The sequence below is a fragment of the Hemicordylus capensis genome, chromosome 6 (genome assembly GCF_027244095.1).
Source record: "Hemicordylus capensis ecotype Gifberg chromosome 6, rHemCap1.1.pri, whole genome shotgun sequence".
Lineage (NCBI taxonomy): Eukaryota > Metazoa > Chordata > Lepidosauria > Squamata > Cordylidae > Hemicordylus > Hemicordylus capensis.
The window spans coordinates 17,299,358-17,317,467 of NC_069662.1; the positions used below are offsets into that span (position 1 = coordinate 17,299,358).

Consider the following 18,110-nt stretch of genomic DNA (forward strand, 5'->3'; position numbering starts at 1 on the left):
CCCTGATTGGGTGCGGCCCGGGTTCTTTGAACCCATTGGCCTAATGGTGGCTCCGCCCCTGGAAGGGGAGCTCATCTCTCTCTCTCTCTCTCTCTCTCTCTCTCTCTCTCTCTCTCTCTCTCTCTCTCTCACACACACACACACACACACACACACGTTTTTCTTAGCAGTGGTTCTCCTCTGCTGAGACCTGCTAGATATTTATATTCCATCACGGTCCCCAAGCTAAGAAGAGCCTTGACATTAGTTAGATTTAATATTGTACCTATAGCTATTCTTAAAGGCAAATTCAAGAAGGTTCCTTATGGGGCCAGGGTTTGCCTGTGTGGAGCTGGGGTTGTTGAATCTTCTGTTCATGTTCTATTGTACTGCCCATATTACAGAGATGCTTGGGCTTGATTAATCTCACCTTTGCTGTCAAAATATCCAGGGCACTTGGATGCTTTCTCTTTGCAAATTTTATTGTCTGATAATAAATTGTCAAAGAAATAACATTTCTTTAAATGTTGCAAAATATTGTTTTGCTTTCTGCAAGCTACAACCTGAGTTAGCTGGATTATCGTTATTTTAAGCTTTCTTAAAGTTTTAGATGATTGTTTGACATCTATTGCTGTTAATATTGTCTGGTCATTGACTATATTTCTAAATAATAGTATCTGATGTATCTGATCCTTGATCGAAAGAAATTTGTAATATTATTTACACACACACACACACACACACGACTGGGCACTGCATTTGTCTAGAATTATTCAGAAGCTCAGGTGCCAAACTAATGTTTGTCAGCCCATGGGCTGGTTCGGACGATCATTTGTTGCACACATGAGCAGAACACTATCGTGCCAAGATATTCTGACGTCACTGCAGAATGATTAAAGGGCATCCTTTAATCACACAAGGGGTGTTCATCCAAATTGCCCCTATGTGCATTCCACATAGGATTTCGAAGCATGTTTAAGGGACAATTTGGATTAACACCTCTCTCACACCTCTCAATCAATCAATAATGAACTTTATTTATTAGCTGCCCCATAACAAATTGTTCTTTGGGCAGCTAACAACATAGCATTAAAACATCAAATAAAAACACAGAACACATGAAATCACAATACAAGGAAAGAGAAAAACAAAATACAATACAAAACAATTTTAAAACTTTTGTTTTAATTCAGTTTTAACAATCAAATTTAAAAATCAAAATTTCAAAGGCCTGAATGAACAATAAGGTCTTTACCTGGAAGTGTTTCACACGGGGCTTTTAAAGTCTAACTCACATCTCCTCCAGAATGGATACATATCGGCCAGATTTACCCCGAAATCCTTGCAAGTTATTGAGGAGCAGTTTACACACATTCAGGGTTTTCACTGCACATTAGAGTGTTATCCCGGGTAAAAAAAATCCACTATTTGCATCCGTTTTGGGGGGACAACTTCAAGTTTGCAGTAAGGCCTCCCAGTAAACTTGCAGTGAAGCCTGCTGTGTGTAAAACTCCCTGCTGTCTAAAAGAACAAAGTGATAAAGCCAGGCGAACCTCACTGGGGAGGCTATTCCATAAACAGGGTGCAACCACCAAAAGGGCCCTCTTCCCTAGTAGCCACCTGCCTCACCTCGTTTGGCAAGGGCATTCACAACAGGGCCTCCGAAGAAAATCTTAAGGTCTGAGTTGGAACTTATTAAAGGACAGCCCAACAGCACGTCAGGACATCCTGCTGTACAGAAATGTCAGGACAGACAAGCTCTCAACGCAATCGCGTCCTGCTCACGTGTGCTCGCTGGCATTCATCTTAACTCAACTGGCTCCAAAATTATTCATGTATGGACAAGTATGTGGGCACTCACTGCTCATGCCTTGGTTCCCTGCCCCTCACTTGTATTTTGCCCAAATCTCTGCAGGAGTCAGGGCATATCAGTAACATGTTTGTAATTTTTTAAAAATCTAAACCCCCTGTTTCTAGTGAGATACAAGAAACCTTTTCCCCTTCAGCTCTCTTCCACAATGCAATATAGTTAGTTCCATGAAACTCTTCTGCTTACCTCCTCAGTCACGTCCTTTGGTCCTTCATCTCTGCCCTCTTTCTGCCACAAAAAGAAGAGACCACCTGGGATTGTGGGTGTGGCCTTGTCTTGCCCCAAATATTGCCTGAGAGGGGACTTCACAAAAGCACGTTTTCTCTCTAAATCCCTTTCCCCTTTCAGTGCCAAGCAAACAAACAAGCAGCTGCCCCTCACCTCTCCATCCTCAACAAGAGCATTGATTTTTGCTAAGGGCTGCCTTTTATGAAGGATTGTGCTGCTCAGTGGCAGGAATATTGGCAGAAACAAAGAGTTCTGCACACATGATTAAAAATAAACCAGAGCAAACTTCTCAGCAACAAAGGACACCTAAGAACTGCTTTGAATAAAACCAAAGGGCCAACTGATCCACTACTCTGTCTCCATTAGTGACCAGCCCAGACATCTTGGAGAGAACAAAACACAACAACAGAGCAATTCGCTTACATCCACTATTCTTAAGAGAAATGCTTTCTGTTCTGGCACTCTTCCAATAACCGATGATACAACACAACCTATGATACAATACAACCTGTGATACAACCTATGATACAACACAAGCCCCTAGAACTATCCAGCTTTCCTTCAAATACTGTACATGCATGACTTGGTGCTCCATCTGACTTCTTTCTGCTCCAAAATGACACGGATATGTGTTGGACATGGGATGGTTCAGGCTGTGGGCATCTATACTATTGGACCAGAGAGATCTGGGATCAGATCTGCTGTCCTGTCTGTGCTTATCTTTCTGCAGACAAGTGCTTCCAGAATGGGCTCTCAACAGATGGACTTCATGCATATTAGGTTCCACTGGGTTGGTTGCCGCACGCAATATCAGCAGGGGGTTCCATTGGTCAGTAGCTCTTAAGTGTAAAGCAGAGACCATGCTTTCATGCTCAGGACTTGATTCTAGTGTGCATACAACTCCTTTTTCTATGTTCTGAGCCCTTCAGCCAAATTACTCAGCTGCAAAGGCAGTAATATGGGCTTTGTTGGCTACCCTTTCAGCTTTAGTCTTACATACAGGGAGTCCAGCCTTCACCCAGATTTCAGGCATGTTGGCTTCTAAGCCTTCCTCTCCAACCACTAGACCTTACTCCCTTCCTAGAAGCCCAAAGTTCTGCCAACCAACCTCCCCCCACCCCCGCCCTCCACGAGTCCAAGAAATCTTTCTTATTGGAGATTCCACATCTAGGAGTTCTGGATCTTTCTCTCCTATCTACCCAATGGGCTCTCATTGGCTTTCAAAGAATCCAACAATTGTGGCTCTCAGTTCTTCCTGCTCTTTTTCCACCAAAACATTCACACCTTCCAGATACTCCAGGAATCCTTGCTCCCAAGTGAAAAATCCTTGGTTGACTTTAAAAGAATAAATAAATAAGGTTCATATTAATAATTGATCCCCTGCAATGCAGTTGGCTTCTTGTGGACAAATGTCTCCACCTAGGGCTAAAGCTATGCTAGAGGCTAAGGCACCTGGAAGCTAAGGCAGCTGAATGTTAACTTTTAAATAGCAGCTTGGTGTGGAGAGAGACATTTTCATGAAGAAGACAACATGTGGGGAGATATTTTTAAAATATATATATCTCCCCAGTGCTATGGTTTTGATCCAGTTTGGTCTCTCCCAGGGCCGACTCTTTCATGAGGCAAGATAAAGCGGTTGCCGCAGGCAGCAGATTATTGGGGCGCCAGGAAGGTAGCAAGATGCCCTCCTGCCCCTGGCTTTAAAAAAGATGTTGAGGCTGTTCTCACGCATAGCCTAACCTGGGAAAGGGACACCCAGCCTGGGTTAGACTGCATGTGAAAACCTTCGGGATTGGGCCCAATTCCGCCTAGCCCTGCTATTTACCCTGGCTGTTAGCCGAGGTTAAGGGAGTGAGTGCTCCTTTACCCCCAGAGCTCTTTGCTCATGTGCAAGCATGAGCTGCTTCCAACCTGGCCACGCACAGAGACGGGTGTCTAGAGCGCCCGTCTCCTGGGGGAATTCCCCATTGCATCGTGTGTGCCGTGGGGTTCATTGTGGGATTCACAGCGGACAGGACAATGAGTCCCGGCCTCAGATCTATCTGCTCTGCTCTGCGCTGTGCTGCGCTGCACAGACCAGGGCTGATCATGTGGGAGTGCACCTTAGATCTATCCGCCCTGCTCCGTGCTGCATGGTGCACGGCTGATCATGTGGGAGTGCACTACACACTCCCACCAACAAAACAACAATCATCTTGGAGGAAGGCAAGGTTTGGGAAGCCTTCCTCTCACAGCCTGTCCGGTCGGTTGTGTGAATGCCCCTGTTATCTCATCTAGTTTGGCCATAAGTGGTAAAATACACAAAGGAAGGGAAGCAGTGGGAGAAAGGAAAGGAACACACTAAGACAAGGAGCCTAGCAGGTACCAGGAGGAAAACAGATCCAGTCAGAGGGAGATGCAAAGGGGAAATGGCCCAACCGGCAAATGGAAGTTGCAGTTTGAGGTTTATGAAAAACAAGGTTACCTGAGAAGCCAAGAGAGTATGAGCAGACACGGGGAGAGGGAGAACTGATCGAAAAGAAGTGGGAGGAAGTGAATGAGGACCTTTGAAAGCCAATAGAAGTTGAAATAGAATACAAGATGAAAGAGGAAGCCAATGCAGAAGAGAGGAACTACATGATCATAAACTATAATGTAGCCCGAGAATTCTCCCCATAAAGCTGAATCTGAATGTTCCCTAGCAGGTGACTCAATAAATAGCAACCAGAGCAAACACATTCGGCACCATCCTGAAACTGTTTCTCTTGAGTTTGGTTTCCCTGTCAGGCAGGGGCGTCGCTAGGGGAGAGGAGGCCTGTGTTCACCCCTCTTCCCGGCGGCCCCTCAGAGTGAGAGAGATAATGAAGAAAATAGGAAGGGGTGGAGAAGGGGGGCCCTCCGGAAATGGGAGGCCCAGGTTCTCTGAACCCATCCACTCAATTATAGCTACACCCAGCCATTAACTAAAACCTTTTACTGATGGATTGTGAACTGCCCCAGGCCATTTGGGTTGGCCGGTGTAACAGCAGTGATGCTGTCGCAAATTCAGGAGTGCAGGTGCTCTCCATGACAGCCCCCATAGCCATACCCACCCTGACAGTCACACCCCATGGCCATCCCAATGGCTACCCTCCTCACTTAGATAGATGCAATAATTTTGGGGGTTCTGTTAAAAGTCAAGGATCATGTAGACTCTAGGGAATGTACTAGAATGAATGACAGGAAATGCCCACTGAAATGCACTGGCTCCTTCAAAATGGCCATAGGAATGCATGGACATTCAATGGCCATTTGCAAGGAAGCAGTGTATTTCAGTGGGCATCCCCTATCATTTGTTTCAGGATGCCCTGACTCTAATCCACCATGGAAACTGCATGCTGATGGTCCCAGGTTCAATCCCAGGCAACATCTCCAGATAGGGCTGGGAAAGACTCCAGCCTGAAACCATGGAGAGCCACTGCCAGTGAGTGTAGGCAATATTGAGCTCGCTGGACCAAGGGTCTGACTCAGTATAAAGCAGCTTCCCATGTTCCTAAGACAAGAAGCATGGTAATAAATGGCTTGGATAGTAAGAGCATCACATTATTTCCATGTAGAAAGCCAAGGGCTTTGCTTCCCTGCTGAAACTCTGAAGAGGGGGGGAGTATCGGGACTACATCCCTGCTTCTGCCTGCAGCTCGACACTACTGTATAACAGTGAAATGAAATGAAATGAATAATAAAACATGTATGCTACCAGAAAAAGGCCTCACTATGGGCCAAATCAGATGTTTCTTTAAATATGTGATTGGAGTTACTGGTTGGCCTCCTGACTAATGAAGTGCCCATGCGTCAGAAAAGTTCAGCTAACAGCTCCACTACTGGCTCAGTGGTGGGGCAAATGTCAGCAACCTCTCCTTCCACAGGAAGCATTCTGTGCCACCCTAAGGTCATGCAGCCCTCAGGGACATATGTTTGGATGTTAGCAGTAGTGGAGCCAGGCCACCAACAGCCCGTGTCCGGCTGCCACAGCAGCCCCACTCACCCCGCCCCCTAAATCTAATGTCAGACATGGGGGTTAGCCACGCCCCCGCATCTGCCATCAGACACTGGGTGGCGTGGTCTGGCTCCCAAACAGGGCCATGCAGCCCCGTTCGGGAGCTAGATCGGGGCCAGTGCTGTGTTTGCAGCGCAGTCAGAAGCGGCTCTCCCTGAGGGAGAGCTACTCCTGGCTGTGCTGCAAATGCAGCGCTGGACATTTAACTCCCAAATGGGCTGCATGGCCCTCTTAGGAGCTAAACCAGCCCCCCCCGCCAAGTCTGAGGTCAGACACGGGGGGCGTGTCAGGGCCGCGTGGTGCGGCCCCGAGGGGTAGTGGCCCAGGTTCTTTGAACCCAGTCGCCCAATAGTGGCTTCACCCCTGGGTGTTAGCACTGGTGCTGCATTAGGGGCTTTCTGACTAGCTCATCTACTCTACTGGGAATTCGTTGATTTCTGAAAAACCCTCGTGGCAATTTAAGGTTTTTTTCCTCAGAAAATGTTTTCGGGACACATTGGGCGTAACTAAACCATGGCATTTTGAGAAAGCATTTTCTCCCTTTTGTTCTTGTTTGTATTTCCTAATTATCAGCCAGATTGGTAAATAGCATTTTATGCAATAAATAGCAGCCTTTCCTCCTGTGCCACAGTCCTGAGCTGTGATGGAGAAGGAAGCAATCTGGATTTTATTTTTTTTACTGAACAACAACAACGTGCTAGCCCCAGTTCTGTATTAAAGTAATGCCTATTTTGACCATAAGGAAGCAGAAAGAAGAATAAAGTCCCTAAATTTCCCTCCAGTCTGGATGTTGGCCACCACCTAGCTGCAACGACAACTCTTTCCAGGTTTCCCCCCGCAGTGGGTTTCCCGCTGCACAAACCAAACTAAAAGTGAAATCAGTAATATTTATTAATCACTTAGACACAAAATAGATGGTAAAATTAAACATGCATAAGGTAACCAAAATAGAGAGCCTAATTTCCTCAAGTGTTTTCCTTCTAGCCAATGGTGTGGGGGTGGGGATTATTAAAATTAATTTGCTTGCAAAAGGAAACAGTTTGAAATTTGTAGGATTTCAACATGAAACATTATTCATTTTATTTTATAATGACCATATATGGTAAATTTGAATCATAGTAAATTTTAAACTGAGAAAGATCTTCTGCTTTTCTTGGGGATTACTGTATGTTGTTTTGGAATTACTGATCTGATTACTGAGTATTAAAAATTTGTTGAGAACAATAACATATAATAAACATGATTATCCAGAATTTCTGGTTTAAAAAAACAACCAAAATTATTTAAATGTCTCCCCAAGCATATTCTGGTGTAAAAGGTAGTGCATTCAGCTACTTCAAGAAGACTGATTTTTAATTACGACATGTAAAAGCTGGTATCTGTAGGTAACAGGGAAGCATGATATTAATAATTTCTTCAAAAAACTACTCCAAAATTTAAAATTTTCACCATGTATATTCAAGTGCAAAAGGTAGTGTATCCCGCTAATTTAAGTGGCAGAATTGTGTATGCAAAATTTGATATCTGATGGTCTTCGGGAAGTATGAATTTATTACACACAATTTAAAAAGTTCTTCCAAATATATAAACGCCTAACTGCACTTTATATGTTGCTCCTTGTTAACAAGGAGCAACATATAACGTGCAGTTAGGCGTTTGGCTTGTGGTTGCCCTAGCTGTGACACTTGCCACATAACTGGGTGGGTTCAAGCTAGCTGACCACAGATAATAAGGTTTAGCAAAACATAGCTGAAATCTGCCAGATGGCTGTTGTTAGGGCAGAGATAAGATTCAGGATGAGGTAAGAGCAAACGATCTGACCAAAGACTTGTGCAGTGAAGGAGAGGAGGGAGTTATGAGAAGAAGTCAGATTGATCAGAACCAGACAAGAGGTGGGCCAAGCAAAAGAGGTGGGTGAGCAGAAAAAAGAACAACTTGGTTGGGATAAGCCAATCATAAAGCAGAATAAAACACATTACTGAATATGGTCTTGGATACCTATGAGGTGGGGCTATAAAAGTTGGCTTGTAGCGGTCAAGTGTTCCTAGCAACATTGCTTTTTGATCCTTTGATATTGGCACTTCCTATCATTGAGAAGCAGAATTCACCGAGCATTGGAGTCTCCACCCACTACCTGAGCTGGGATCAGACCATCGTGTGAGAGGTTAGTTTCACACTAATGATGATGTGTTGTTGCAACAGTGATCCTGAGCTGGTAAATAGCATTTTATTTTATAGTACTCCAAAACAGCACAAGTCTGAAAAGGCTTTCTCAAAGTACCACTGTTTTATTGTGCTCTGAGTGTTTGGGATAAATGCCTTTGTCGGAGGCTTTCTGAATAGGTCATTTACTAGAATTTCATTGCTTTCTTCTGAGGAGGAAAACCCTCAAGTGGCAGTTTAATGTTTTTCTCCTCAGAAGAATTTTTCAAAATTCAGCCAGCGGTGTGGCGGCAATGGTGTTGGCCCATGCCTAAATGGCTTAGTGGCCCACCACCTTCACTGCAGCCACCCGCTGCTGGCCTCTGTGGCCTCCACTCGCCTGCTGTCATCGCCACCGGTTTCTGAGGCACCCACTCACGGCCGCCATTACAGTCCGCTTCCTTCACTTTGCCGGCCACAGCGTGGTAGAACGACGTCCCTGCCACAGCACCAGCCCATCCAAGCGCTAACAGGTGCTGCGTGGTGATGTCATGATATTGCAGTGAGGCCAGCAAAGGGAAGCAAGGCAGCCACTGTAGGCTGCAGAGGCCAGAGTGGGTGGTGGGCGGGGCTGTGGCGGAGGGAAGGGGCAGGTGAGTGCAATGGATTCCCTCCCCTGGCGGGCCACATGCAGGATGCATGGCCGTAGATACGTCGCGGAGTACAATAAAACAGTGGCACTTTGAGAAAGCATTTCCCCCGTTTGTTCTCTCTCTTATATTGTAGTTTGCAGCCAGATTGGTAAATGGTATTTTATTCCACAAATACAGCCCTTCCTCCTATGCCATAGTCCTGAGCCACAATGGAGAGGGAGCAGTCTGGCTAATGTTGACTGCTGAACAAAAAACAAGCACACTAGCTCCAAAGGTGTGTTTAAAGTATTGTCTGCTTCCACCCTAAGGAAGCAGGCAGACATATCCCTCTCAAACAAAGGCACCAGTCTTCTAGCAAGAGCCCTTCGAATGTTCTGTGGTGTCATCAGTTTCACAGCTGAAGCCCAGGGAAGTGAGAATTTTTGGGCTGGCCTCTGGTGACTTATGTGAAGAAGCCGGATGTCAGTCATTTCTGGGTACACCCATCCTTCTTGCCTTAAAAGTCTCTGGATGTCCAGATGAACCCAGTATAACTGAAATAGCTGATAGATGTTCACTTCTTGCAGCAAAGTAATATAAAAGCTGTTCTTAAAATCTGAAAACCTTCAGTAGTCTGCAATGTCAGTATTGTGTGGATTCATCTGGTTAAGGGACCAGCCAACTCACCACAAGGAATAGACAGATACCTTGAGGTATTTTGTTTCCTAACAGGGTGAATTTTTAATCAATAATTTTTCCTTTACTTTGTCTATTCATTGGGCAGACATACTATGTCTTGCTTTGGTCAGGAATAAAATAAAATAAATCACAGAACACTGTGCAGACTGAAGAACATCCGTTTCACAGCTGCCAACACTAACACTTCCATTGTCAGTGGCAGGCCTACCAACAAGAAACAGAAGGATACACTTAAACTTCACAGAGGCTACGTAGGACTTAAGTCAGCTCACTGTGCGCTGATGTTGTGAAAATGGAAGGTGAATCATTTCTAAGAGTAAAAATTTAGACAACCTTAGCATTTTGGAAACTTGCTGTGTAAGCAGAAGGAACTATCTGCAAATCTCATTGCTCCAGTCCCAATTTATGCCAAGTTCCTGAGCTAAATCCCTTGATTGGATCAATATGATTTGCCAGTCACATATTCCATTTCCTATAAGTCAGCCTTCCTAGTGATTTACCAAGAAACTGATAAGATTTGATAGGTAATATGAGACTTCCTATAATAAATGAAGTGAATGTATTACCTTTTTATACCTGTACTTTATGTCTTTGTGCAAGATTGGAGAGGTGGATTGTCTAGATATCTGAACTCTTCTATTTATTTGTAGCTCCCATAAGAAGAGCCTTGCTGGATCAGACCCAAGGCTTATCTCCACCAGATGCTTCTGGGAAGCCCACAAGCAGTAGATAAAGACATACCCCGCTTTCCTGCTGTTGCTCCCCTACGTCTGGTATATGAAGATAGCACACTCTTGAAGGATTAAACAGGACTGGCCCACTAATGAGGTGTGGTGAGGTGGCTACCTCCGACAGTACACCTGCAAAGATGGTGGAGGCCCCTTCCCCATCCACCCCCATGATGGTGCCTCCCTGGTGGTGGCCAGGGGCCGGCCACCACCGCTGCTCTTCCTCCTGCTGGGCTGCAGTGGAATGAAGCGTGGAGGAAAGTAGAGTATGGGCTAGAGAGGAATCAAGTGGGGTGGGGGAAGAGCGGCCAGTGGAGTGCTCCGTGTGCTGCCGGGTGGCGGTATGGAGAGTGGGGCTGAGTGTGCTCGGTACTATGCCACAGGGAGGAATAGGGATTTGTGCCTTGCTGTGCTGCCTCAGGCACCTGGGGGCCTTGTATTATAGCACATGCAGTATTATTTAGGAACCTTCACAGGATCTAAAGAGAACTGGCATTTAGTATATGTGTAGTCCAAGACACAGAGATTACTAAAAAAAAAAAAAAACCACTGGCAAAAAGGGTGGTATTTATTCAACTCTCCCTCAAAACAGGAGAAATTTAGCACAACCCCCGCCCCCTTCCACTAAGAAAGCTGAAATGTGTTGCATGTGTAGTCCAAGAAACCTTAATGAGTAGGAAGTCCAAGATGGGACATTTGTGCATCTAGCAGGTAATTAATCTTTACCTCAGAACAGAGGGCAGAAGTCTGGCACAGAGGAAAACGAACAACAAATGGAATGGAAAGTTGGACGGTAGAAGTTCTGCTGCTCTTTCACTTGCTTGGGCTAGCTTTTGTGGGGATTTGCAGGAGCAGCCAGGACTATAAAACTGTGCTTCCAAGATACAAATTGGTTTTTTAGAAATTTATAATATGCAAGGTATATATGTATGTATGTCTTTGAAGACATTCCGTCATAAAGATCAATAATGCTTGAAACATAGAGGGGACCCATCAGGTGGGCATAGAAGGGTTATGTTTGGTTATAGAAGGATTATTCCTTCCTTCCGTCATTCATTCATTCATTTATATTCCGCTCTTCCGAGGAGGAGGAACCAAAACGTGGTTATTTTTATCCTCACAACTACCCTGTGAGGTAGGTTAGGCTGAGAGATACAAGACTGGCCCAGAGTCACCCAGTGAGTTTCATGGTTGAATGAGGATTCGAATTCGGATCTTCCCAGTCCTAGTCCAATACTCTAACCACTACTCTATGCTGGCTCTCTTTATGAGCTGCCCTGAGCCACTCTAGGAAGGGCAGTATATAAATCAAACGAAGGAATGAAGGAATGATGTTCTAACCAACACTAAGAGTAAGAGACAAGACCACAGGTTCTTTTCTTTTTATGTATATAACAGGGCATCTCTTTGGGCTACTTCATGGATTTTCAGCAGGTGGGGAGAAGGGAGGTAACATATACTCCTTAAAACATTAGGCATTATGCAGCCCTAGAGATTGGCTGGTCCAGAGGGCACAGCAAAATATGCGATCTGTTGGAGAGCTTCTTTCAGATGTTGTTTTTATTCCCTTTAGGATGTTTCTCCAGATCATAGTACTTGTCATTGCTCTTTTCGAAAATACAGTTTCTGATAATCCAGGTAAATTCCTGTCACAACTCTGTGTGTATATGTGTGTGTGTCTATCAGAGAGAGAGAGAGAGAGACACAGAGAGAGACAGAGAGAGAGAGAGAATACGACACCTAGGAACATACATAGGAAGCTGCCATATACAGAATCCGACCATTGGTCCATCTTAAGAACATAAGAACTTAAGAACAGCCTTGCTGGATCAGGCCCAAGGCCCATCTAGTCCAGCATCCTGTTTCGCACAGTGGCCCACCAGATGCCACTGGAAGCCTACAGGCAGGAGTTGAGGGCATACCCTCTCTCCTGCTCTTATTCCCCTCAAACTGGTACTCAGAGGCATCCTGCCTTTGAGGCTGGAGGTGGCCTTTAGCCCTCCAACTAGTAGCCGATGATAGACCTCTCCTCCATAAAGTTATCCAAACCCCTCTTAAAGCCATCCAGGTTGTTGGCTGTCACCACATTTTGTGGCAGATAATTCCACAAGTTGATTATGCGTTGTGCGAAAAAGTACTTCCGTTTGTGGGTCCTAGATTTCCTGGCAATCAGTTTCTTGGGATGACCCCTGGTTCTAGTGTTATGTGAGAGGCAGAAGAATTTCTCTCTATCCACTTTCTCCACACCATGCATGATTTTATAGACCTCTCTCATGTCTCCCCTCAGTCATCTTTTTTCTAAACTAAAAAGCCCCAGGTGTTGTAGCCTTGCCTCATAAGGAAGGTGCTCTAGGCCCCTGATCATCTTGGTTGCCCTCTTCTGCACCTTTTCCAGTTCTACAATGTCCTTTTTTAGATGTGGTGACCAGAACTGTATGCAGTACTCCAGGTTTTGAATAAGGGCATTATAATATTAGCCATTTTATTTTCAATCCTTACTCAGTATTGTCTACTACATTGACTGGTAGGAGCTCTCCAAGGTCTCTCTCAGGCTACCTGGAGATGCCAGGTAATGAACCTGGGACCTTCTGCATGCAAGCAGATGCTTTTCCACAGTGCTGTGGCCCCATATGTAGCTTCCCATCCAAATGCAAACCAGGGCAGGCCTTGTTTAGCAAAGTGGGACAAATCATTCTTGCTACCACAAGAATGATACCAGAAATCATTCTTGCTGCCAGCTCTCCACCTCATTACCCTTGCTAACATAAAAACGTTTTGTGAAGAACCAGGGGTGCAAAATTGTTCCTGGACCTCCTATCCTGTTCTTGAGTTCTTTGTAGGCTGCCACAGAGCCCAAAGACATATAAAGTCCATGGCAGAACTGCTGTCACCACTCTGGGTATTTTGGGCTCAGAAATGCCTGTTTCTGCTTCTCTTATAAAAAGGACAAAAAAGAGAACCCCCTGATATTAGCTGGTAGCATTAGCCAAAACAGAAGCATGGGTGGGCTGAGTGTGAAATTACCCCAGCCACATGCTTCTAATTAAAAGAAAAATGTTATTTAAAGACATCAGGATTCACACGACATTTAAATGCAAACAAGCAGTCTCTCTGAACTTCCTGGGCCCCCTTTTTTCTCAATACAGATAGAAGCAATCTCAGAGAGAGAAGGGATGACCACCAAACCAGCGTTTGATGGGCCAGTCCAGGCTGGTTACAGGGAAGTGGGCCAGGCTTGTACTAACCCATCAAAGAACGGTATGCAAACTAGCTGACCCCACACAGAGCATCGGTGCGCTCTTTGGGGCCAGCGGTTACCTCTTCCCCCTCATCTTCTGCCCCAGTCTCCGCTTCCGGGCCCAGTCACCTCTCCTCCCCACTGCCACTTCTTCCCCCCCCCCACTTTCTCCTGCCCCAGGCCTTGCCTCCATGGCTGGGCTGGGCCCCCCGCCGCCTTCGGCCTCTGCAGCCAGGCCTGCCGCTGCCGCGGCGACCAATCCTCCTGGGTGCGCCTCAGCCAATCAGGCCCGTCCGCCGCCCAGCCAATCAGCTGGGCACTGGGACGCACATTCCAAGGCACACCCAGGAGAATTAATATTATGCAAGTATAGGGGCCATGTTATCTTATAGAAGGTGATTACCTCATGTGTCTATGGGACCTTCTAAATGCACATCTGGTCACCTTGTATCGGAGAAAGCACATGCATGAATGCGCATACATACATCTCAATGACAAACTGGTAACAAGGGGGAGGCAAAACTGTTGGGTGACATACCTGTTCATTAAATTACATTGTACAGCTTCAATCAAACACAGGCAGCTGGGAAATAGGATTTCTTAGGCTGGAGTTGGTCTGGTTAAAATGACAAACCTTTTAAAAATTCGGTCAATTGCTTTCACATCCACTGCCACCCACAGACATGTTATCAGGAGGACTGACATGTACATGGTCAGTGGAACAAAGCCATTCTGAACAAGCTAAAATGTCCATGCCTTTCAGTTTACTTTACCTGCTCCATGGCTAAGGCACATCACTAAAAACAAATCTGAAGCAAAGCGTTAGTTCAAATTGAGTCTTGACACAGCCTGAGCAGTATTTATGTTCACAAACATTCCATGACATCACAACAGCTTAAGCTATAGATAGGGATGGGCTCATGGCAATTGACTATGGTTTAGCCTTTTATGTACAACTAGTATTTTTAAGCCCGTTAAAATAACGGGCGCTAGTAGACCTTTGGGGCCAGCTATCTCCGCCTCGGCCGCACCGCGTCCTCCTCCACCTGGCCGGGCCCACCGCCTCCTCTGGCCAAGAGTGGGGGCCCTTTTCTGGGAGTACTGCCCCACTCTCCCTCCCTCCCTTCTGCCCCACACTCTTGCCTCTCTTCCCCTCCCTCCCACCCCACTCTCTTGCCCTCCCTCCCCCTCCCCTCTCTCTCACCCTCCCCTTCCTGTCAGCCTCCTGCCCCAGTCCCTTCTGTCCACCCACTCCCTCTTGCCCTTCCTCCTCCCCCTCCCCCTCTCACCCTTTCCCCTCCTCCTGCCCCACTCCCTCTTGCCCTTCCCTCTCCCCCCTGCCCCACTCCCTCTTGGCCCACTCCCTCTTGCCCTTCCCCCTCCCCACTGCCCCCCTCCCCTTGCCCTCCCCCTCTCCCTGCATTTTTAAAATTTCTTCTTACCGGCCCGCCACTCCTCCTCCCGGGCGGCAAACAGTTAAGTTCCGCCGCCTGGTTCCGTCGTACCCCAGTCTCCCACGGGCTTCTCCTGGCCTCCACGGCCTGTTCCGCCGGCGGGCCAGCCACGCCACGCATCCTGCCGTGGCCGCTGCCGCCGCTTGTCAGTCGTTGCGGCCAGCTGCAGAACAGCCACCGCTCCCCCCATTCCCACCTTTTGACCCGGTATCGGGGCCCACTGCAGGCTGCCCGTCCGCTGCCGGACCGGCCCCGCAACCACCACCCGCCGCCCCGCCGCGGCCACCGCCACCATGGGCCCCAATCGCCCCCGCCATCACCCCGCCGCAGCCGCCATCGGGCCCTGTCGGCCCGCCACAGCCGGCATCGGGCCCAGTCGCCGCCGCCTCCTGCTGCTGCTTCGCCGCCGCTTCCAACACTCCCAACATGGCCGCCTGGTGCCTGCGGCCGAGGGAGACACAGGCGCAGACCCCGGAGGACACGGGCGCACACCCAGGGACTTTATTATAGAGGATGCCTGTACTTTTATGCATTGCAAGACACCTCAAGATCGATCCATTTATTTATTTATTTATTTTACATATTTTTATACCGCCCAAAATAAATTTAATTTCTGAAATTAAATAAATAAATTAGATCACATTGGCACTCCAGTGTCTAATTTTGCTCTCACATCTCTGATCTCCAGTACGATACCGAAGTGTCTATTCCTATTCGGGAGAATATGGTGCTGTATCTGGAAAATCTTTCTCTTATTCCACTGACTATCTATGTAGCCTTATCACTGGATTCCGGATCTGGGAGGTTTCTTCATCCTACATCACTGGGTGAGTATTTGCAAGAGAATATTCATCAATGTAACAGACTTCAAAGTGTAGATAGGAGAATGACAATTTGAATATTTCCACACATAACCTTTCTACCTGTACAAAACTAGGGTACCATGGAGAAGGCTAAGTTGGAATTCTTCTCCACAGTATGCTATATTTCCATGGGCAGAGAGCTTTCAATGTGGGAGCTTTCAAAACCTTTCCCCTCCTGCTGTCTTAAATAGCACAGTTCAGAAAGGACTATATCAGACTTTTCCCCCACCGGATCTGTAGATCAGCCCTTGAAAGGAAGTTAAAGTGAGAAGGGAGTAGAACCTGTCCTCTAACAGAAGGTCAGACTCCTGAACTGTTTGGTCATAGAAGGGTTATGTTGAAGCCAGGCCAGACTTGGGCAGCTGTACCCAAATTTAGACCCCAGTTGGACGTCAGTGACAGTTGCATAGCATGACAGGTGAACCTCGGTGAGCCTCCTCCACCCACATCCACCACCTCCGGAAGCAGCCCATCTACCTGGTCACCTGCAAGAGCCGGACACAACATGCTGGACAGCAGCAGCAGTGAAGGTGGTGGGCAGAGGTGGCTGGAGGTGGTGAGCAGAGGAGGCAGCAGGAGGAGGGAGGAGCCAGCACCAGTGGCGGTAAGGCTGGGAGCAGTGCAAAGGGGCTGGCACGTGCCACCCCCACATGATAATGGAGGCGAGTGGTTAGGGGTTGGCTGAGCAGCAGGGGGCTTCAGTGCTGTGGAGCTCTCATGTCAGTCCAGAATATGGACTGCTCCAGGGCTTCCTATGCCGCTTGCCAGTGGATAGAGTAGAACCTGAAATATCGCAGGCAGGAAGAACCTGAAATATCGCAGGCAGGAAGTCCTGGATAGAAGAGGAGGCTCCCATTACTGATACGAGGCCTGGCTACCTCAGAGACTATCCTGCCAGCCAGCCTCGGCTAGGGCCACCGATGTTACACCCACAATATCCCCTTTGGTGTCTGAAGATGTTTTCAAGGCCTGAGTGCTCCCTGAACTAGGTTCCATCCTCAGAACAAGAGAATTCTGGTTCAAGCCCTGCATCCCTGACAATGACTAGAACTTTCAGAGTATCTAAACAAGTAGCAAAAAACAGTCCAGCAATTTGATTTTCCAGCCCAGATATCACACTCAAATCAATCAAGCCTTTTTACTCTCCCTCCTTTTCCTAGGATCCAACTGGAGTTCAATAACACCTGGAGCAAAACTTATGGCATAGACAAGTCAAAGCTGCATGAGGTTATCCTCTTTCCTGGGGAGCATATCACTCAGGTCTCTGGCAAAGAGAACACCTACATCTACCAGCTGATCTTTGTGACCTCTATGAAACGCATCTTCTTCTTTGGTCAACCCTCAGGATATAGCTTCAATGCCTACCCCATGTACCAAGGCAACATCCTGCTGTTCCTTATTGGCCACACAGATAGTAACGCTATCACAGGGATTGGCTTTCACTGGCACATGGCCAAGTTGTTTGAGGGCAACTGTCAGTATATCAGAGGTTGATTAGTTCCACTGGCCAGTAGGTACACCCCACAGCAAATACTATCCATTCTTAAGCAATAAACTAATCAAGCACACAACACAATGAACCTTTGTTCTAAATTATGAGTTAAGTTTCATAAGCCTTCACTCCAAATACATTGCTTCATATTTTGCTTAGACTATGAGGCAGGTCTCACGATCAGTGAGACTCGCCATAACAGGGTTAGCAGGGAGAGTGGGCTTAGCCCGCTCTCCCCACAGACAATCGTCCAGTCTGCCCTGGGCAGCCGGATCAGCCGGCCACACAACTGCCGGCTCCGTTACGGAGCTGGCGGGGGCTTGGGAGTTCCAGCATGCTCTGCGCAAGCGCACAGAGCATGCTGGAGAGACCCCCGAGCCGGGAGGCTACTTTTTAGCCTCCCGGTCGGGGTCTCCTCGTGAGTTGTGGTGGCGCGGAGCCGCACTGTGGCAACACACGGTCATAGAGCCCAGGTTAGCAGAGCACTCACTCTGCTAACCTGGGCTTAGGTGAGGGCTTCGCAAGCGGGGTACCTGCTTTGTGGCAACTGGGCTCACCTGCGGGCCCGGTGCTTCTCAAGGTCTGCTAAAATTGGCCTAGGCTCGCCAGCCCATTTTAGCCAATCGTGAGAATAGCCTCTACTATGATTACTGTGTGCCCATTCTTTGAAGGGAGAGCATTCTTTCCTTTAGAGGAGGGGTCCCCAACCTTTTTTAACAAGCATACCCCTTCTGTTGCAAACTTTTATCTCAGGTACCCCATAGAGCAGG

The 18,110-nt window shown here is 47.2% G+C and overlaps 2 protein-coding genes across 17 annotated transcripts in view; one reads left to right on the forward strand and one right to left on the reverse strand.

Moving 5' to 3' along the window:
- LOC128331669 (zymogen granule membrane protein 16-like) overlaps positions 1–18,110 on the reverse strand; it is a 93,252-nt gene that overhangs the window by 14,089 nt on the left and 61,053 nt on the right. Inside the window, exons 1-2 of one of the 12 annotated variants that reach the window (XM_053265359.1) lie at positions 14,974–15,202; positions 14,070–14,147 (exon numbers count right to left, since the gene is read on the reverse strand). The exons of 8 other annotated variants lie outside the window; for them this stretch is intronic. In XM_053265359.1, the coding sequence (XP_053121334.1) occupies positions 14,070–14,077 (8 nt within the window). In that variant the 5' untranslated portion in view covers positions 14,078–14,147; positions 14,974–15,202. Of the gene's footprint in view, positions 1–2,035; positions 2,223–10,306; positions 10,379–14,069; positions 14,148–14,973; positions 15,203–18,110 lie in introns of those variants that run through there. 3 more of the 12 variants (XM_053265369.1, XM_053265371.1, XM_053265363.1) reach the window with 3 other exon arrangements.
- On the forward strand, positions 8,016–17,408 carry LOC128331668 (zymogen granule membrane protein 16-like). Of its 5 annotated transcripts, XM_053265356.1 has the most exons (5): positions 8,016–8,256; positions 11,867–11,931; positions 13,440–13,551; positions 15,674–15,812; positions 17,009–17,408. In XM_053265356.1, exons 3-5 carry the CDS (start codon positions 13,467–13,469, stop codon positions 17,340–17,342), a joined length of 558 nt encoding a protein of 185 aa, XP_053121331.1. In that variant the 5' UTR covers positions 8,016–8,256; positions 11,867–11,931; positions 13,440–13,466; the 3' UTR covers positions 17,343–17,408. The 5 variants fall into 5 exon arrangements, 2 of the variants coding, with proteins under 2 accessions (XP_053121331.1, XP_053121332.1); XM_053265357.1 differs by lacking the exon at positions 13,440–13,551 and having other exon boundaries at positions 8,021–8,256; XR_008310390.1 differs by lacking the exons at positions 8,016–8,256; positions 11,867–11,931; positions 13,440–13,551 and adding an exon at positions 13,858–13,926.